Source organism: Patiria miniata, unplaced genomic scaffold (genome assembly GCF_015706575.1).
Source record: "Patiria miniata isolate m_02_andy unplaced genomic scaffold, ASM1570657v1 HiC_scaffold_20, whole genome shotgun sequence".
NCBI lineage: Eukaryota > Metazoa > Echinodermata > Asteroidea > Valvatida > Asterinidae > Patiria > Patiria miniata.
Genome location: NW_024037059.1, coordinates 22,169,363 through 22,191,507, shown reverse-complemented (window position 1 = coordinate 22,191,507; position 22,145 = coordinate 22,169,363). Strand labels below are relative to the sequence as shown.

Here is a 22,145-nt window from a genome sequence, read left to right as displayed (position 1 = left end):
CCCAGTGGGCCAGTGTAGCTGCATTCACGCCCAGGAGAAAATTCAAATTGGGTCCCATAGCCATGGGATCCCATTACTTCCCAATGATTCCCATTGTATTTGAATGGGACTCGACATGGAATTTGGGACATACGTGTTGTATTCAATGGGAACTCACTAGAATCCCATTGGATCAGTCAGTTCTCATTAATTCCCATAAGGTCCTGTTGGTGTCCCATTGGTTGTCATTAAGTCTGACTGCAAAATGGAACAGGACTTATAAATGGGACTCAATTGGGATTTTCTCCTGGAGTCCCCTTTAATTTGTACCTATCCAACTGACTGACTGTCATTTGTAAGACAGGCAGTGCTATTGTATAGGATTACCCATCTTCACCAATGAATGGGCTAAATCTGTTTTTTTGTTTAAACAAATGCACAAGATGACTTCCAATGAATAGCCATTCTGAATCAATTGAATAGAATTGTGGGCTCTGGGACGGGCCTTACTGGACTTGGACCTAGTCTTTTTTGTAGCCAACTCTTATCCCTGAAGGAAACAACGTTGCATCCTGATGCCACTTTTTTCATCATATATCATCTCATTGAAGGTCAGTCATTGCAAAAGTGTTGAAAAGACATGAATCTGGGATTGAGAAACATTTCCAATTTTGTTGGAAAATACTTTGAAAATGCATTCAACTCTCCATAGACTTTGTACATGACCGAAAAAGGGGCATCTAGATACTACATTCTTTCCTCCCTCCAACTTAATTGAAAAGGATGATTCAGTCAGTTTGTACATCATAGTTAACTGATACCCTGTCAAATAAGAGTTGCGTTTGAGTAAATGAATGCGATCCAAGTTCCACACTACAATGTTCTATTCTTATTCTACCCTTTTAGATGTCCTTATGTGACGAGTTGGGCTTCCAATCTCTGTGACAGCTCACTGACGGTACGGCGCAGTCTAGGTGGATCGGTCAGGAAATACACGAACAGCCGACGCTGCTTGGCCAGCAATGGGTCTCCTTTTAACATCTGTCAAAGAAATGAGTCCAATTCAAAAACTCTTTCTATTTCATTCAACTTGGTGGCTTTGATTTAAATTTGTGATACACAGATGCACGATGCACGATGCTACCGGTATCTGACTGGTAGCACGATGCTACCAGTCAGATACCGGGAACGAGAGAAATATGGACTATAGCAGTTCAATCATGAACTGTATGTGAAGCAAAGTTTGACTAACATTGAACAAATGCTAGCTGATGACAGTTTAACCAGTTCATGCTGGGATTACTTAAACACGAACGGAACGAGGCGCAGATCACTTTTCACCCGACCTCAAGCCAGGTGGGTTGAAGCTATCACCCTCGGGCAGCACACTCATATTCCGGCCTCGCTTGCTACGAGCGGGTAGCTGACAGATATTTTAAAGGGAATGTACATCATTGGCTTTTGCTGTAATTTTCAGAAATGAACTATTTTGAGGGGTTAGTATAACAGATCAAATATTGTTACACTGACATGTTTGAAGTTTTGTGTTCGAAAATACTGGAAAAACCAAGAAAAACCAAAATGTTCAAATAGTCTGGTTCCCTGACTCCACTAAAGATGAAATGGATCAATTTATAGATGCCGGAAAATTGTAAGGTAATGGAACCAGTCTAACTGGCCTGCATCCGTTCATGAACATGTAACCAATAGCAAACAAAATTTGGACTGAAAAAAAATGGTAAATGTGGAGCAGTAGTTGGAAAATAGTTAGGTTTTTCCAACGGTGGTCGGCCGACCACCGTTGGAAATTTATACAAAATACCATTTTCTTGAAAATGACTTCACACATGGTGCCATAATTTTACAGGATGATTTAGACTGTCATTTACCAACATCCTAGTAAGGTATTTCGTAAAAAAATTGGTAGTTTTGTTTTTCGATGTTTGCAAATGTTGTATATTCCCTTTAAGGCCTCGCTTGCTGCGTGTTTATCTGTCATCCGTTCCAAATACTGCAAAACCTTGGCGGGTATACATGTCAACCAGCGCGAACTGGTTAATTCATCTGATCAACCATTTTGGAACCAACACACATTGTCATAAGCAATGTAGAGAGAGAGCTGGAAGCCATGTTTTGTTGTATGAAGTTAAGCCATAATTCACCTGAGCTTGTGCACTCATTAATATAAGTGTGCATCTACAAGGCACATCTTGTATACACTTGATCAAACTGTTCCATGAATATTCTTTTAGCTTCAGTTATTCTCTTTCAATGCCACTGGTCAACTATTTACGCAACCTAATTCTTTTATCGTCACTGTCTTTTTGAGGTTCTGCAACATTTCTGAAAATTCTCAGACTGCAGGAACTGAAAGCACGTCACAATTGTTTGCATCAAACACAACAAAACAGTGCAACAGAGACTAGCATGTCATAGTAATCCTCACCTTCAGTTTGTTATTGTACTCCCCTATTATATCCCGAATGGTCTGCTCCAGTTTCTGTAGCGTTTGATCTAATCGGGTCATTCCATTCATCAACTCTAGGGGGCTGAGGACAGGCTGGCCATCAATCGTTGCCGAGCCGGCATACACCATGTCTTCACATCTTTTGAGCGTCGTTTCCCTGTAGATTTTGAGGAGTAACAATTTCAAAATCAATCTCTCCAACTGAAGAGATCACCTTGTTGATAAAACAATGAAAGCTCTGGATTATTTTAATGCACGTTTCCTTCAGTACTTACAAATCCGCCAGCCGGCTGTCCTGACTACTATTTGTAGACGACAGCATCTCCTGAACAGAAGACAGTCTTTCGGCAAGCTGTCTGGCGCCCTCTAGCAGGCTACTATAGGTCAGGAATAGCTGTTGGTGACCGTTCCTTTCTTTGTCATCAACTGGACAGTAAAAACACGGTTCAAGGGCTGTGTTGAGTAAAAATTCGCAGATTACTTGTTTAAAACTGATTTTCTTGCCTTAAAGGCACACAGGATCACTTGCATTTATTCTAAAAAGTAAACTACAAAATTATTATCAAAAAGCTTACTGGAGTAAAAATTGTACTGGTACTAAACACACTGTGAAATTATTCTGTCTGGCTTGCTGCCCACTTAGAAGAATCAATAAATGTAGATGATTTCCAACGATCAGTCAATGGACTGATCTTTGGAAATACAGACAAAATCATATTTCATGATAAAACAGTTGTGCATGGCGGGCTTTTTCACTGTTTTCTCAAAAAGTGTAATATCCACCGACTTGAAACTTGAACAAGTTTGGTTTTTAACCCTTTCATGACCACATTGTTTATTGACTTGGCTCTCCCCAGGACCAAATTGTTTGCTCAGTCATGCGGAAATCACTAGAGCGTGAACAAAATGACCACAAGTCCAAAACTCACTTTTTTCAACTCAGATGTTCACTGCCAAGGAGTGATTTAAATCATAGGTGTTGTGTGTAAAGTTTGTTCCTTGAACCTTACTCTTGTATGTGATGTAAAAATGAAGTCCATATGTGCAAATATAAGAAAGTTATGCCTGTTTGTTCGTCTGGTCCCATTTATCAAACTGCAAGCCATTTCACCACATGACCAAATGGCACTCCATACCTCAATTTTTGGCGTGGATACTTCTGAAGCACTTTTCTCATTTTTTTTGGTAATGGCAACACTATGAATAAACTACACCATTAGAACGATCCGAAAATACTCTTTCAGCTGGTATATGGTTGATGTATGGACGGTCAAACATATCGAAATGCCGCCTTTCTGAAAAGTAGTGAATATATCTGTGTTGAGGGTGTTCTGTGTGTGGTTTCCTGGTCGACTAAAGTCGCCCATGGGAACCAGCAGGGGGGTTCTTCTTGTCGACAAAAGTCGCCCATGGTAAGGAAAGGGTTAACATTCTTCCTTGGATTTGGAGTGGTTTTTTTATTGGTTTCTTAATGATTCTATATGCCTTTAAAAATAACTGTCTTTCATCCTATTGCTGGAGAGTGATATTTACCAATGATGTTGTGTAGTCTATTAATGAACACATCTCGGCTGTCTATGGTGCTACGGGTACCTGATGGTGGCGCTAGACTAGGGTCTGACATCATACGCTGCAGACAAAATAGAATACAGGCTCATTGGGTCTTCAAAGACACTTTGACACAAAATATTCTTCCACCTTTTTTTTTTCATTTATAACACCTCACCCTCTGATTCTGTCTCGTAATTGGCCGAGAGCACATTACATGTATTCACATTTTTTAACCATGCATGCCAAAAAAGACTATACCACAGAAGCCTCACTCTGAAAGCATAATATACGCATAGCAACCAACGCAGCAACCACAGGTATGCGTACACAGGCACACAGACGTATGCGTTAAGTGCACATTGTTTTTGGACACTACAGGGTGAGTAGAAAAAAGCGAAACCCAAATGTCGGGACTTGTGTTTTAGTGAAGTTCTGCATGTAGCACTTTCAAAATCTAGGATATGAAAGTCCCATTCATAAGCTTTTTTTTAGTACAGGAATCATTCAGATCACCCACGTACATTTTAAGTTACAGAATTTTGAACGCAACCACCGTTTTAAAGTTCTGTCCATGGATCACAGAAAAGGTGTGGGTTCTTTCAGCAAAACGAACACAATTCACACACATCCCTATGTGATTTGTTTTCGTTTTGCTGGAAGAACGCTTACCTTCTTGTGATCTGTGGACAGAGCTTTAAAACGGTGGTTGTGTTTAAAATTGCATAACTTGAAAAGAATATGAGTGATTTGAATGATTTTTATACTAAAAGAAAGCTTATGGATTGGGCTTTCATATCCTAAAGTTTGAAAGTGCTACATGTAGAACTTCACTAAAATAATAGTCCCAATATTTGGGTTTTGCTTGTTTTGACTTGTCCTGTGCAGATTTGGGTACAAATATTTCATTAAGGGGTACTTTGAAAAAGTGCACGTAAATTTCCAACTAAACATGCAAACTGAAAAAGAAGTAAATTTGAATTAGATTTAGGTTTTAATTCACGAGATATCTCTAAATAAGTATGAATGCACGATAAGCTCTGGCCATCTGGCATGAAAGTCTTGCATAAAATCTATCCTTGCCCAACGCCTTAACGTAGCCAGAACTAGTATGTACATGTAGTGTGAATGTTGAATTAGTAACTGGCTACTTGTTCAACATTTAGTGTCAAACGGGGCACCGGTCTCCTTTCTGCACCAGTGAATGACCAAAATAAGCCCCCTAAGTTTCCCATAAAATATAGCGCGCTACATACCATGTGACATACCATGTGACTATATCTTGCCACCATTTACAAAATTGTCATAAACAACTTTTGAATTGCTACAAACAATTGTTAAGTATTTAATTGATAATGTTTGTTTTTGGGGGGAAGATTTAAATTTGGTATTTTATGGGAAACTTAAGGAGCTCGCTTTTGGTAAATTTTTCGAGGACCGACCGACCGAACGACCAGAGTGACACGTAGAAGCTCTGTAACAGAGCTTAAAAATAAGCAGATGTTGTGGATGATGAGGCAAACCAAGCAAACATCGACTGCTTTGACTCGTGGTACACTAGAACTAGCCCATCGGTGATCCATAGAGGGGTCCATCTCCTCCAGGTTTGCCTGGGGAAAACAGAACGCTTTACTACACAGCTCAAAGCAGTCAATATTTGTATACCAGTCAACTAGGAAGTACAGTCAACTATGGAGTGTCATGGCATAGTGGTTTAAAGCATTGGACTTTTGCTCTGGTGTTTCAGAGGCAACAGTGGTGTGGGTTCGAGCCCGGGTCTGGACACTTGTGCCCTTAAGCAAGGCACTTAACCATTATTGCTTCGTCCTTCGGATGGGACGTTAAGCAGTAGGTAAGTGCGTTTATCCTCATACATATGAGGCTGTACTTTCAAGGAAGGAAGGAAGTCAACTATGAAGTTGATCATTATTGCATCATTATTTTGAATAGGATAACGTAATATGATGGACAGAACACAGATATTGACAGACCATTCTGGTTTGCTGAGCTTGGAGATTTCTTGACAGTAACTGCTCTGAAGCGGTCAGAAGGCGATGAGTCTCCCGATGTCTGTGGGCCTCTACCTCATATGACATCAGTAGGAACTTGTGACGAGATTGCTGATTGATCAACTGTTCTATCAGCTGACAGTTAAACAAACAAAACATGTTATTAGTACAAAGCAGGAAGGCTAGCATCTTTGTTGGTTGATTGAGGTCAAATTCTCTTCTTGTTACATTGCCAAAATTTGATGGATATGAAGAGTGCAGGAAAAAGACAACTTTACAATGGAACAAAATATATCAGTATTAGGTATTTGCCCTTCACCGACGCAAAACACTTCACACTCAGAGTGTTACATCCCGAGGGAAAGTTGGAGAAAATCACTCAGGTGGGACTCAAACCCACACCCTCCTGCTTTCTAGTGCAGATGTCTTACCACTCGACCACCAAGCTTGCGGGATCAGTTGGCTGGTTCGAATCTGATGTACATGTAGCAGTGGGTACCGCAATTAAAGTATTCATAAGATGGAATATGCGTTGGGGTGATGTATATCAATATTAGGTTTTTGCCCTTCACCGACGTATAACGGTATACTCGGTGTGTTACCTCCCTAGTGAAAATGGAAAAACCCACTCGGGTGGAACTCGAACCCATGACCTCCTTTTTTCCATCTTTCACTCGGGAGGGTAAAACACTGAGTATACAGTGTTTATATGTCAATGAAGGGCAAAAAACCTAATATTGATTTACTCCACCCTGACGCAAATTCATCTTATAAATAAGAAAATATATGTTATTGATAGACTAACTTGATCTTGTTTGGACGTAAAGTAATCCTGCCTCATAATCTTCAGGTTGTAGTCTCCATACAAGACTCTAGTAGCTTGCAGCATTGCATTCTCTTGGATCAGGTCATGGAGATCAGTCTCTGCGACCTTTGACCCAATCCTCTGGACAGTCTGAAGTTTGCATTGCAACTCCTTTAGTCTATCACTGATAAACAAAGACAACAATTAAAGTTGAGGAATCAAAGACCAACAAAACTTAATAAAAACTGATATATGACTTTTTGAATATCTGACTCACAACTGTACAATGTATGCTGCACTGCAATCACATATTATTCTTGGCATATGGTTTACCTGATAGTAAATGTGCTACACATGGTGTAGGCACCTATCTGAAAGTTCCGACCCATGGTGTTATGAGCAATCACGGCCAGTTACTGTACACCAAACGTCCCTCAACATTCTGACATGTGTGCACTTACGTTTGGCTGGAATGATACAACATGGCATTGGGGAAACAAATGGCCCAGGTGCAATGTGGGTGGGACTAATATTGCAGAATGGTCCATTCGTGTTCCCAAGCTGTGAAGTCGGAAAGTATGTTTTACATTTTTCTAAGTGGCAACCTTGTGGATATGTTAAATCAAGGTATTTCTAAAGCGAATCATTGCTATGCTGTTTAGCATTGGTTAACAAGGAGAATTTTAATTCTCTCCTACCTCAGCTCAGTGACGTTGCTTGGGTAGCCATGATTGCCTAGGGATTGCAGCTTGTCACCAGTGAAGTTGCAGGCCGCCAGCAGACGTGCTTCCTCAACTTGAGCTTTGATGCGCCTTCTCTGACTTGTCGGATAGCTAGGGAGACATATGGAAGAGAGCTTGACAAATGCACAGAGTTTAAAGACAGACATTCCCAAAAAGATGAAGATAGTCCTCTTTTGAGGCACACAACTTGTATCTTACCATAGCAGAAAATGTTCTTACTTTTCTACGCTCAGCAAATCAAAACTTTAAGTCAAGCACAAGAGGATGGTTCTACTTCATGTGAATTTGGCGTCACATACGTCAGCAAAATCGCCGGAGTTGAAATGTATTCAACTTTTACGAATTCGCTGTCGCACTGAGTAAAAACCAGCTTAACAGGAGAATACAATGACAAAGTAATGCCATTGTCAAGTTCACTGAAAAAGGTTGTCTTTGACTTGAGACTGAGACTCGAGTACACCTGTGAAGTAATAAATATATGAAAGTAATGAAATATAAATATATAAGCAGTCCACTCATAGTTCCCCTAAAGCAGGCAGGCATCCCTCTTGGTGCTTTGAGGCACATGGAACAAAGGGGTGTGTCTTGAAATGCAATAAGCCACGACCCACTGAAGACAAGATGTCAAATCAAACAGCTAGCCAGAAACTGGGCAACCTCAGAAATCAAGGAATAGTATACAAATATTGAGTGGCTCAGAGTGAAATGGGAGGAATATTATCGCAAGGTAAAATCTGGACTTTCCCTTCGCCTCGTGAACTGGAAAAATCCAGATTTTACCGAGCGATCCTATTCCTCCCATTTCACAATTTAAGCCACTCAATATTTGTTTTATATAACTGACATATAGATCCTTGTCATTTGACATATTTGAACTTTTATTTCAATACAAAATTGGTGGAAAATGTACTTCGCTCTTCCAAACCATCCCTTCACGAAAATGTTTGAACCCAACCCTGTAGTACTGTCTCTTTAGAACAATACGTGCTACGCGCAATGCTGAACGCGCACACCAGCATGCATCTGCACACAAATACCGCGTCATGGAACAAGAATGATCCTAACTGTTGAATAGTATTTCCCATTCCCCATGGGCAAATGGGACTTTTTGAGCCAGGGCATGAATGGGAGCAATAACGAATGTCACATGATGTGAGTTCCACCAATCAAATGAGCAAGGATCTGTATATGAGTTATATAATTTTAGATATTTAAACTCAGACAACCAAATAGACTGACAGAGAATATAACAGCACTGTTAAAGATTAGCTTACAGTGCTTGGAGTCTGGCTAGTTCTTTGCAGTCACTGTTTGTCACGTGTTGCTTCTCTCCTCTGATGACCAGACTGCTGGGGTTACTGATGTCTAGGATCTGGTAGCGTGAACCCTCATCATGCCCCACAAGATCAGCAATGCCCTGATATATATGATCAGAAAGGAGACGAATACAGTCAATTCAACATGGGGCACCATGCTTGTGCGCATATTGCACGCGTTCTTTAATTTGATGTGCAAAGGTTATTTGAAACTCCAATGCTCCAAGGTGCTCTGAGTGTATGCATACCATCTGCGTACCAGCATGGCGTCACCTCAGTAACAGCATATAATAAGCCTCTGTACTGATGACGTCACACTTTGTTTATTTGTGCGCTTTTCTACGCGGCTACGTCATCCCCACCAGGCTTCTATAGGAGCACACGGGCAAACAATGTGTTAAGTCAACAGTACAGATTCTGTTTTATGCATTCTTCTTCCAACTTGTCAACTGAAAAGTTGTATAGCCCTTTGGTCTGCTTGCAAATGAAACATGAAATAGTTGCAGATACATCAAAAAGGGTCACAATTACTGACCTCAAAAAACTGCTTTTTGGTGAAACTTGTCAACTCTTGGGTGAATCGTTCTTCTGAGTGGTGATAATGCCCAAGAGGCTGCTGGGACAGGAATGCGGCATCCTGGGATGTGTTTGATGAACCAGTGGCAGAGTGCAAGCTGTCTATCCGGTGATACAACTCCAGCAGGTCTTTAGTAGACTGGCATAGTCTCTCCAGGGCTGTGTTCATCTGTGAGCAAATGTTCCACAGACATATTTTGAAATGTTGAAATGGTTATAGACCAGAGAAATGACGTCATTGTGTGCATTCTTAAGGGAGCTTGGTGGCTCTCGTCTCCACCGTGCTTCATAGGAACGGCCATGTAAACAAAACATGACATAATGTTTCAGGGCTATTTAGTATTAAACACAAGATTTTACTCTTTACATACGGCAAACAAATTGGCTAAAATTGGTGCCTGATGGTTACTACGAGCCAATAGATTGAATGTGACTTGTCGTCTGATGATAGATATAACAATTGTTGACTGCTGTGATGTGGGATACGACATTTTTAACAATGTCATATCCCAAATCACAGCAGTCAACAATTGCCTTGTTTTATCGAGCCGTTAACTCAAAAAAGATAAATGGCTGTAACTTACTGTGTGAGATGACTGAAGGTTTTTATATCTAACTGAACACGAGACTGAGTGTTTGACGTTACAGTTCTCATTGTGCAAAGTTAGCACACCGACAGGTTCCACACGCGTGCACTGAACGCAGTGCGATATCACCCTCAGTGTGTGACATGCATTTTTATTGTCCAGACACATGGCCGTCCTAGACCAATGAAATTACAGTATCCAAGCACACGATATAACAATGCAATCTATTACTGTCTAAAAAGCAATTAATTCCGTACTCAAAAACCTACGACTGCAACTACGTTTACTCTGCACCATCGTACTTCTTAAGATCCGAAATGTTCTGCTCATTGACACAGATTAGTTTTTATACCTGAACATTGTCTGTTTGGTTCTGTTCAAGCTTCTTCTTGTACTGGTTTTTCGTTGCCGATTCGACCAGACCCATTTTGGTCAGTCTGTGGGTTAAGGCTGTGTGATGAAGGCTGAAAGGGACAAAAGAAAACGAGAATATTGCGAGTGAAAGTGAATGACCAAGATTGTGTGATATACAAATGTTGACTGCTTCCAGTGGTGCAGTAAAAACTAGCCTCCCGAGGTGATCCATGAAGCATTCTATTTTTCCCAAGGCGAAGCCAACGGGAAAATAGAATGCTCCATGGATCACCGAGGGGGGCTAGTTTTACTACGCCACGAGATGAAGCAGTCAATATTTGTTTTATAGCACCTCTCCCACAGATTCTGCTTGCTTTTAAGTGATAACTGATTAATTTAATCTGAATACAATAAAACTTTTTTTCTATTTGAATAGGAAATAAGTTGAAAATTAACTTGCACTTTTTCAAACTACCCCTTCACGAAATGTTTGAACCCAGCTCTGTAGCGCTCGCGCTTATACGCACAATGCGCACAGTCGGCCAGTCAAGACACAGAGTCTGTGGGTGAGGTGTTAAAATATCAACTATGGAACTGAACATACAGACAAAGATGAAAATTACCTGAGTTTATTTCTCTGCTGCAGCAGGTGTTCTTTCCGACTTTCAGCTGCTTGAAGCTCTTCTTCCATCTGCAAAATGTTGTCCCTGTTTGTGACAGAGAAATGGAATGGTAAGCAAATTACCAAAACTTTTATGTTAAGAAATTAAGAAGCCCAGATGATACAATATGTAGTGACTGACCTGAGCATTTCTGGAGAGAGTTCTTGTGTCTCATCTGGTACTGATGCATTCTTCAGAGCATCCTCTAACTGATCGCCTTCTAAGATGCCCTCACCAGATGATTCCAGTATCTTAAACCTGTACAAAATAAATACTGAATGGTAATAAGAGTGGTTTGCAACATACATTGTAGTGTACAACCACGTAGCTACTTTTTCTATATCTCCATAGTAATAATAATAATAATAATAATAATTAGTTCTTATATAGCGCATTACATACGAAATCTCAATGCGCTTTACAAAGAAATTCCTACAATACTTATAAAAAGCTAAATATATATTACTAGTCCATTAAAACAGTACAACCAAGTACAACCAGTAAAATAGTACAACCAAGCCTCTTTCACGCAGATGTCCCTTTAAACATTTTGCCTATTTCCCTGCCTTTATTCACCTGATCTTCATTATATGCTGACAGCTGACCTCACACATGAAAAGGTCTTTGGCAACCTTGAGAAAAAACAATGTGCGAATGCTGACTTTATCCTCAAAATGTGCTGTAAAAAATTGGCCTCTCAGTGGTAGCGTCTTGGTGGTCACTGTATGGTGAATGGTGGATTGGAAGAGGATATTCAAACTAGTATTGTGAGGTTCCGTTGGTTCCCAGGTTTCAATATGAGAACCGGAACCGCGAGTCCAATCTTTTCAAGAACTGGGTACCCGCTATACTTGGTTCCAGCTCCAAAAGAACTGGTTCCAGAGTAAATTACCCATTCTCTGAGCACAAAGCCCAGAGCCGAGAATCGACTCCATAGGAATTCAATCATCATGAAGGCCTGGGTCCCGGGGGGAATTTCACTCTAGCTAGTCAACACAATGGCGGGGAAAACCACACAGACGTTATACGGAGAGTCAGAGACAAACTGATCAGCCATGAGGCATAGAGCATTGAAACCAATACTGGCCCTGTGCCATGGATAATAAACATTTTAAATGACACAATTACTCATGGGGTGTAGTCAGCTCTGATTGAGCGCTGGAATTGGCTCGTTTGGACTCGGGTTGGGTACAAATTACCAGGCTCTGAACGAGTCACGGTTCTACCATTGCATGACAAATACATGTATAGAATGATTGACTGCGCCGCACATATACTCTACACTACCCATGTGAGCGACACTCAATCTCCACTGTAACTGTGGACACACTTGGAACCAGCTCTGATGGACCCGGAACCAGCTCTGATGGACCCGGCTCTTAAGTGCTGGAACCAGCTCTGATGGACCCGGAACCAGCTCTGATGGACCCGACTCTTAAGTGCTGGAACCAGCTCTGATGGACCCGGAACCAGCTCTGATGGACCTGACTCTTAAGTGCTGGAACCAGCTCTGATGGACCCGGAACCAGCTCTGATGGACCCGACTCTTAAGTGCTGGAATCAGCTCTGATTCAAAAGTTGGGTTTTCAACAAGTTTGTCGAGCTTCTGTTGGCCGCCATCTTCTTTGGATTGGCACTGTACACTTCACACATGCGTACCGTACTATGGCTAGCTTCACGTAAACAAGATGACGGCCAACACAAACTCGACAAACTCGTCATAAGTTTAACAATTCATAAGTTTTCCTGTAGTACAAAAATCGTTCAAATCACTTTTGTACATGAGTGATTTGAATGATTCCTGTACTTTAAGAAAGCTTATGGATTGGGCTTTTATATCCTAGATTTTGAAAGTGCTACAAGCAGAACTTCACTAAACAATGGTCCCAACATTTGGGTTTCGTGTTTTTTTGTTTCGTTTTTTGTTTTGACTTGCCCTGTATAGAGTGTTTTTTTATGTTCCGAAAATTACCCCTGTATACAAAATTTGTTGACAACGGGTTGACGACCATTGACGCTTGTTTACACCAGTTGAGGCTTGTTGACGCATTTTACTAATTCCCCTTCTCAGGCTATATATATAGACAAAACTTTCTTAATGGCTTTCAACAAGATAAAAATTACAAACTATATACAACTGTACACTAACTCGACAAAGTATGAATGCAAGTGCATCATCAGTTCTCACAATTACAAATATCTTCTCATGGGCATCTGTGCAAAACTCAAATCATGGTTATTCTTCGGAAAAAAATCAAAAGGTAAATAGAAAATCATTTCTCCAACAAAACAGATTTTAGGAAGAGAATATTTACTGCATACAGTTAGCTCAAATATGATCAGCAATCAAAAAATGAAACGAGCAATTGTCCAAGCAATCTACTTGGAATCTGGCAGTGGTACAACATAATGTGACTTCTTTAAAAAGTCAAGCTCGAAATATAAAACAAGAAATGTCCTGTAAGTCACATTTTAAGCCCACAGAAAAATCACGAAATCTAATAAATTGACTCAAAGTACACTAATCTTGGTCTTCCCTGGAAACTTTTAACAACACACCTCTAAAAGTGAATCCACTTGTATAAAGAGGACCATAATTGCTTTTTTCTTTGGCATGCTCTGCTCACAACATGTTTTTCAGACAAAGCAAGTTGACTTCAGCCAAATAAGCCAATAATAATCAAATTCAACATCCAAAACACATGTACATAGTACATGAAGAGAGATTTCCTCATCTGTCAATTCATATAAAATACCTGTAAAAGTCATGAGAAGGGAAAATCTGCATAAGTGTTCTGTTGTGAAAGTCTATGTTCTTCAATGGACAACAGTACTACCATAGAGCAAGGACTACTCAGTCAAGAATGAGCCACTGAACAAAGTCCCCCAACTCTTGCCCATGTGGGCAACAGGAAGTGTTGCATAACACATTCTTGTATTGTCCCCTGCACTGGGATACTCTTCATACATGTACAGTGTACAGTACACTGCATGATGAACCGTGTTTCTTATACCGTGAAGCTGTCACGCCCCAACTATCGCATCGGTCCCAACTATAGTTGGGACTGTCCCAACTATAGTGCGGCAGTTGGGTCGGCCTAACTATAGTTAGGACGGGAGTTGCGCCGGATGCTTCATGCTTGATAGATCTTGTTGGATTAAATGTTCCGCGGCGCTGGCACCGTGTATTCGTCGTGCATGCATGCCGCAAGGCTGGCCGGTCACGTGGTACTGCCTAGTTGGACGAGTTGTCCAGCTGCTGGGTTTTATTATCCAGCAACATTTTGCAAAATTCAAAGATTGCCATGGCCGGCCAACTATAGATGGGCCCCACCCATAGCTAATGTCAAAGGTCCCAAGTCGGACATGTAAGCAGAGCTGTAGGGAATGTTTTATAATCGTACATCAATGTAAACTATAGTTGGGACACCGCAAAATAAAAAGATCGGAGTGGCCCAACTATAGATGGGCCAGCCCAACAATGGAACTTACAGTTGGGACCGTCCCAACTATAGTTGGGACAGGCCCAACTATAGTTGGGCCAGCCCAACTATGGAACTACAGTTGGGACAGGCCCAACTATAGTTGGGACAGGCCCAACTATAGTTGGGACCGATGCGATAGTTGGGGCGTGACAAAGCTATTCACACAGAAAAAAAACAAGCTCGAATAATCTTGGAAGCTGCAGCCCAACTGTAGACCTGCTGTAGCCTATAAATCATGTTCATGTACCGGTATAAACTACATGTACTCACATGGTTATGACTGTAAATTGAAAAGGATTCCCAAGATTTTGTTGAAAGTAAGTTAGTGCAATGGAGAATTTTGTAGCATGTCGAACACCAATTTGTGTGCAGTACAGTGCTAGCCCCAATGCGAAATGAGTGACCTCATGACCCAACACTACAGTCCAGGACTGCAATAAATTGGTAGCTCTGGTCTTAACCTCAGTGGAGACCTGAAGCAGGTGTTGTTGGGCCAATAAGGGACAAGATAATTGATTGCAAAAAAACCCCAACAATATAGTGAAGTCTGTTACTAACCAACCAAGGGAAAGACATCATGGCTACTTGTTGTCAGCCCCAGATAATAAAGGGGGGGGGGGGGGCATAATTTCTAGTAAACAAGGAGGCCTAGTACAGTATGACCATGGAGCTATGCCCACATTTACAGTGGAGATCCAGTGTTGGTCACATAGGTAGAAATGTAATGCTCACATGGGTTACTGTACATGTGCAGTGCAGTGAATCTTTCTTTTCTTATTCACACTCAGGGGTTGTCATGATAAATAAATCGTTGGCAAGGAACAGAAAATAAAGCAATGAATGCAAAGTTTGCTTTTAATAACACAATCTCCATAGTTTCAAAGGAAAAAGACACATTTGAAACCAAATACATAATAAAATAGCATGTATTGAACGTCAAAATAAACAGAGCACGGACCTCACAAGATGACACCGTTATTCTTTACATGTAATTTCAAGGGCTTATGTTTTCATTCAGTTTTCTGGGAGCCGGTTCAACTCGGAAACCGGTTCTTTTTAGAGAACCAGAACCAGTTCCAGAAATTCTGGAACCGTCCAATACTAAGGGAATAAATGTGTGCTCCGGAGGTTTTTATCACTCTGCTTAATACCACTTAGAGTCTGGGTGCTGATAATTACCCGAGCCGGAGGCGAGGGTAATTATCAGCACCCAGACTCTAAGTGGTATTAAGCAGAATGATAAATACCGACGGAGTACATATTTATTCCCATTCATAAATACCTTTTCGGTAAAAAAAAATCATATAATTCGTTCAAAACATCCCGATTTTGTTCAACAAATTCACTTTATGCTTTTTGAAACATCCCTCCTGCAAAATAATGGAGTGTTCAGCTGGCGAGTAAGATGAAAACAACCCTTTTATGGAGATTGACGCGCGCGTATCATGTTCTACGCGATGTCGCGCAGAACGCACCTGGCGCGTTGCGTTTTGAATTTAGAACTATAAAATTCTAACTCCCTGGTAGTGTTGCGCATGCCTACGTGAGGATTGTGAACGTTCAACCAATGAAACGATAAGAGGCACTGGATTTTTAGGAGTCCACATTTTATTGTGACACTGGAAAAGTGTTTAAGACCAGCTAGCCATGTCTTTATCATCCGTTTAATCCTGGCCACGTGACGGGCTCTCGACCAATAGGAATGGCTAAACTGTCTGAGGTATTTATGAATACAAATTCAAACCTCCTTTTCGTCGCCAGCTTATTATTAACATATAATGAACCCCAACTAAATAGTGTTCCATATGTTTGCTGGATCTTGTTAAAACTTTAAAATCAAAAAATGAAATGACTTAGTTTAGAAATTTTGTTTGCTTTGCTACTGAATGAATTTTAAAAAGTCATAATCGTCGTGTTGGCATTGTTGCGCTTTCTTGCCATTTGTGCAATCATAAGAATGTGCATGCGCATTCTTATGATTGCGCAACTGGATCCTCGCGCAATCTTCGGCCAAAAAAAAATCTTCCAGATTGAGTGCACATTCTTAAGAATGTGCAACAAGAGAAGCGATCTTTTCGATGCCGAGAACCGGCTGTGCTAAATGAGTCTAGCTGCATCCTCGTTCACTGATTAATTCTTGGGCCGTACTTAAATAAGTATACTGTGGCAATGCGAATTCACTAGGCAAAAGATATAACAATGTAAAGTAGAGATGAAATTATTATGCGTATTGGGGGAAATGATAAAAGAATTATGATAACAAAAACACATAACGTGTTCCTCATGATCACTCAGCATGTGTACGGTGAGGGACTTGTAACTTGTCTAGACTAAACAAGCACTTCCCAGACTAGTTCCCAGTCCTCCGTTATTACAAAACTTCCCATAGGGGGACAGAAAAAAGCAATAATAACAGCTTTAATTGAATTCAAATTATCGTAGTTCAACGGGTACAGAAGCATAGATCATTTTCTTTTCTCGTCATATGATTATTTCCCCTTTATGTTTATTTTAACATAGTAATGCCGTGTAGTGTTTGTTAAGATTGCGCAAAATTCATAAATTGCGCAAGTAATATTCCCAAGCAATCTTAAGAATGAGTGCTCATTCTTCAGATTGCGTGCTCATTCTTCAGATTGCGTGCTCATTCTTCAGATTGCGTGCTCATTCTTAAGAATGCGCACTCATTTTTTAGAATTCGCGCTCATTCTTAACATTGCGCAAATTGCAATAAAGCGCACAACATGATTAGTGCCAGAGAAAATCTGAACCAAAAAAAAAAGCTTACTCTCTAATCTCCTGTTCGGACAGCAGGTTGGAAGGTCCCACATTATCACAGAACCACTCCAAGAAGGGTGTCACCGCCTCATCATCAAACATCCAATCAAATCCTTCAGCTTGAAGATCATGTGACTCTCCAAAGCCAATCCTCTGCAAAGCCTCAACCAATCGCCTGCCTCCACTCATATTGGTTGAATTTCAAAATTTCACCTCTCAAAGAAGAACTGCCCATAAGAAAAGAAAAAAGAAAAAAAAAGATATTAAAGACAAAATACCATCAAGGGTCATTTTAAATTACAATTCATAAATACCTAAGACAGTTTACGAATTCCTATTGGTCAAGAGCCCGTCACGTGGCCGGTCTTAAACGGATGATAAAGACATGGCTAGCTGGTCTTAAACACTTTTCCAGTATCACAATAAAATGTGGACTCCTAAAAATCCAGTGCCTCTTATCGTTTCATTGGTTGAATGTTCACAATCCTCAAGTAGGCATGCGCAACACTACAAGCGAGTCAGAATTTTAAAGTTCTAAATTCAAAACGCAACGCACCAGGTGCGTTCTGCGCGACATCGCGCAGAACATGATACGCGTGCGTCAATCTCCATAAAAGGGTTGTTTACATCTTACTCGCCAGCTGAACACTCCATTATTTTGCAAGAGGGATGTTTCAAAAAGCATAAAGTGAATTTGTTGAACAAAATCGGGATGTTTTGAACGAATTATATGATTTTTTCTTACCGAAAAGGTATTTATGAATGGGAATAAATATGTGCTCCGTCGGTATTTATCACTCTGTTTAAGACCACATAGAGTCTGGGTGCTGATAATTACCCTCGCCTCCGGCTCGGGTAATTATCAGCACCCAGACTCTAAGTGGCCTCAAACAGAGTGATAAAAACCTCTGAAGCACACATTTATTCCCTTATTTTTACAACATTATATAATGGCAGGTAGCCCACATGTAACCTTTAAAATTATAGTCAACACAAATGTTGCCATTAGTTTTCCCTTAATGTGGGAGGGAAAAACAAAATGCTGGGCAGTCAAAGTCTTTCAATATTTATAAGCCAAGTCAGGCTTTCAGGTTGCAGACCAGTAAATAAACTGCCATAGACATCAGTGATAATTATAGTCCGAGTTACATACATGTACTGGTACCCAACTTATCGCCTGTTTATATAAACTTTTGAGCATGATCTGGTGAGTAGGCCTTCTCGATAAGATCATGTCCAAATGTTCAAAAAGGGTGATAAATTGGGTCCAAGTATATACTTGGATCATGCTTGGACTAAGTGATAATTATGCCCACTTCCAAAAATTATGAAAAATACTCACAACTCTTCAATCTCTTTTGAGATACACATCAAATTAAAACACATTTCATCATCTTTCTGTTCTATTTAATTTATCCAATGACATTTGGGAGAAAATTCCTTCACAAAACATCACCTCTAAAATTAGTCTTAAACCAGACTGTACTAGTGAAGAGGTCAGTTTTTTTCAAACTGTTGAACATGTACCAGTCTAGTCTAAGGCTTACACATTTAAATCACTTGGCTTCACACTCAGTGTAAAACATTGAAGAAAAGTCTCCTTAAAAAATTGAGTTGAGACTTCAAACTTGACTGGTGAAATACTGAGGACCTCGTCTTTGCCTCATGACAATTTTGGAGAATTTTGACTGCTGAAAAGTGAGTCAAGTTGGCCTGAATTTGTTTTGCGTGTTTTTCTGCACTCAAGGTCCCAGTTTGCCCTTAAAGTAGTCCTCAGCTCATCGCCATTTTGAGAAAGGATGCCTATGTTCTATTGCAAAATACATGTAGAGCCATTTTAGGGCGCAATGTCATCTGAATTTCACAGAAATAGCTTGCAGTCCTGTTCATGGCTTCCACCCTGGTAACCTCAAGTTCACAGTCCGCATAATGCTCTAATAGTAATAGCCACAAAAATTGAGGGCATGCAAATTGTGATTTGGCCGGCGTAGGCAATGTGCCAACTCAGCTTTCAAATAAACAATAAACATTACAAGATCAAGATGTTAGTCCAACTGTACATGGGCGGTATCAGGTCAACTCGGACCCAAACCAACTCGGACCCATGCCAACTCGGACCCACTTCCATCTCGGACCCACCACCAACTCGGACCCATGACCAACTCGGACCCACCACCAACTCGGACCCACTACCAACTCAGACTCAAGAACGACCAACTCGGACCCAATATGGATTTTATTTATAGGTCAACTTGTATTCTAAATATATTGGGCTTTTTATTGATTTCTGTTGCTAAACGCTTATAAGATTGTTTATTTGTATTTTTTAAGCGCCGATTTTCTTTAAAAAAAACACCACTTTTTATTAAAATAACGGAAATGCAAACTGCATCCAACTTCCAAAATATGAAAAATTTTGCCTTCACAATTAATTTCCCGAAAGCGGCAGCATTCTTTTCTGGCTATGCAATCGGCAGTCCCAGGCATCACATGGGAGCGCCCTAGCAACAGTATTTCTAGGCAACCAGGTTGGAATGTGACAATGGCATGCAGTCTAGTCTTGGCCCAAGACGTCAGTGATCAAGAGCTCGATAGTTGCAATGTTCTGTATGTAGCGCCCTTGCATATATAATTGATTTGTTTACGTTCTCTCATGGAGGCGTGGCCATTTTGTCAATTAGACCATCTGTACTAGCTCCGTGCATCTCGACCGTTGATTGGTTCCCGATAAAGTAGCACCGTCCACAATCGATCACTACAATGTAGCGTGTTGAGCCAAGACTACATGCAGCCATGCACCTGTGGCAGATAGCTGGGAATTCCAACATTATTGGCTGATTATTAGCAATCACTCCAGTTGCGCGTGGAAAGAAGTCATATTCATGAAAGCATAAATGGTCCGTGATGGAAGCAACCAACGCGTATTTATTTGCTGGGAACCAGGTCATTTCATTGGCTGAGATATAATATTATCATCACATTATCAGCAAAAACACTCCAATTACTTGCGGCATGTCTTCGAAGTCCGGTGGCCTACAGCTGAACCCTAATAGATACTTTGTAAAGAACAAGATTGGCATTGTATCAATTTGAACAATGCGGCTATCACCTGGAAAGGCTTTTTCGGTTCTGGATTTTATTGAGTTTTATTTTCAAAGACCGGGGAAAACTTTATACGATACGAAAAGTGAGGAAAACTAAATTAAACATGGAATTTCACCCATGTAATTTAGGCCTGTATCGTGAACATACATGTACATGAATAAATGATTTTTTTTGGGGGGGGGGGGGGGGGTTGATATTACAAATAATTTATTAAATGTATGTCTTTTTTTACTAAACCAACTTGACAGGGGCCTTTTTTGACGACTGCATTTCCGTTAATAGAAATTAACTGACAAGAATTTTAAAAAGGTGTCCTTTTATTTTTCTTACCTTACAATTACAATGAAAAGTTATACTAAACAGCATCACTGTATATGTTCATTAATGAGAAGTGGACAAACTTAAATGAAATGTCTAATGATTGAAAACGGGCCCTAACGTCAACGATGGGTCTGAGTTGGTCATGTATGGGTCCGAGTTGGCAGTGGGTCCGAGTTGGTAGTGGGTCCCAGTTGGTAGTGGGTCCGAGTTGGTCGTGGGTCCGAGTTGGTAGTGGGTCCGAGTTGGCGTGGGTCCGAGTTGGTAGTGGGTCCCAGTTGGCATGAGTCCGAGTTGGCTGGGGTCTGTTGTGCGCTTTCTTGAAAATCACGCAATCTTAAGAATGCGCGCGCATTCTTAAGAATGAGTGCGCATTCTTAAGAATGAGCATGCGTTCTTAAGAATGAGCACTCATTCTTAAGATTGCATGGGAATATCACGTGCGCAATTTATGAATTTTGCACAATCTTAACAAACATTGTACGACATAATTATGTTAAATGTAATGTATAGCGGTTAAAAGGGAAATAATTCATATAACATGTATAAAGAGGAAAGAAAATGTTCTAAACTTCTATGCTTCTGTACTCGTATAACTACGATAATTTGAATCAAATTAAACCTGTTATTATTGCTTTTATCTGCCCACTATGGGAAGTTTTGTAATAACGGAGGACTGGGAACTAGTCTGGGAAGTGCTTTGTTTAGGCTAGACAAGTTATAAGTCCCTGTATGAATCATATGCATGCCAGGAAAAGAAAAAAAATGTCCAGAAGCTGCTACTAGCTGGAGTTACCCAGCCCTACATTTTTTCATTGGGTTGTCATTTAGCCCAATGAAAAAATTTAGGGCTGGGTAACTCCAGCTAGAACTTGAAGCTGTCAAAATTGCTCTTTTGACTAGATAGAATCCAGCTCTGCGGTGTAACGGAGGTGGTGTGAACAATTAATTGGTGGCAATTTAAATGGGAAATAGCATTAGCACTATGGGAGGTCACAGTATTCATTCTTCACATTCTTCATTCTTACGACCGTTATCTTGTCCCGCATTCTAATAAGACTTAAGAATGTGCGCACAATCTGGAAGAGTTATTTTTTGCGAAGATTGCGCAAGGATCCAGTTGCACAATCTTAAGAATGTGCATGCGCATTCTTCTTAAGAATGCGTGATTTTCAAGAAAGCGCACAACAGGTCCGAGTTGGTTTGGGTCCGAGTTGGATCGAAACTCCGAAACCACATGGCCAACTGAGACTGACTATTATTAAAATCGACAGTCAGTGCTTATAAATGTAAACATGTAGGGTATTTACCCACGGGTTGATATAACAAACCATCAAATACCAAAAATTATAGTGCTGGAGCAAAACCTAACTGCACTGCCACAGCTGCAACTCGGGATCTTCGCCAGACTGG

The 22,145-nt window shown here is 40.5% G+C and overlaps 1 protein-coding gene across 2 annotated transcripts; it reads right to left on the bottom strand.

Moving 5' to 3' along the window:
• Positions 1-634: 634 nt before the first annotated feature.
• On the bottom strand, positions 635-22,135 carry LOC119728717 (HAUS augmin-like complex subunit 3). Of its 2 annotated transcripts, none has more exons than XM_038201057.1 (14): positions 22,043-22,135; positions 17,320-17,536; positions 11,188-11,304; positions 11,008-11,091; positions 10,383-10,494; positions 9,403-9,612; positions 8,826-8,968; positions 7,507-7,641; positions 6,809-6,992; positions 5,986-6,138; positions 3,980-4,076; positions 2,722-2,872; positions 2,426-2,603; positions 635-1,020 (listed from the first exon to the last, which is right to left on the bottom strand). In XM_038201057.1, exons 2-14 carry the CDS (start codon positions 17,496-17,498, stop codon positions 892-894), a joined length of 1,872 nt encoding a protein of 623 aa, XP_038056985.1. In that variant the 5' UTR covers positions 17,499-17,536; positions 22,043-22,135; the 3' UTR covers positions 635-891. The 2 variants fall into 2 exon arrangements, with proteins under 2 accessions (XP_038056985.1, XP_038056983.1); XM_038201055.1 differs by having other exon boundaries at positions 22,074-22,135.
• Positions 22,136-22,145: the final 10 nt, after the last annotated feature.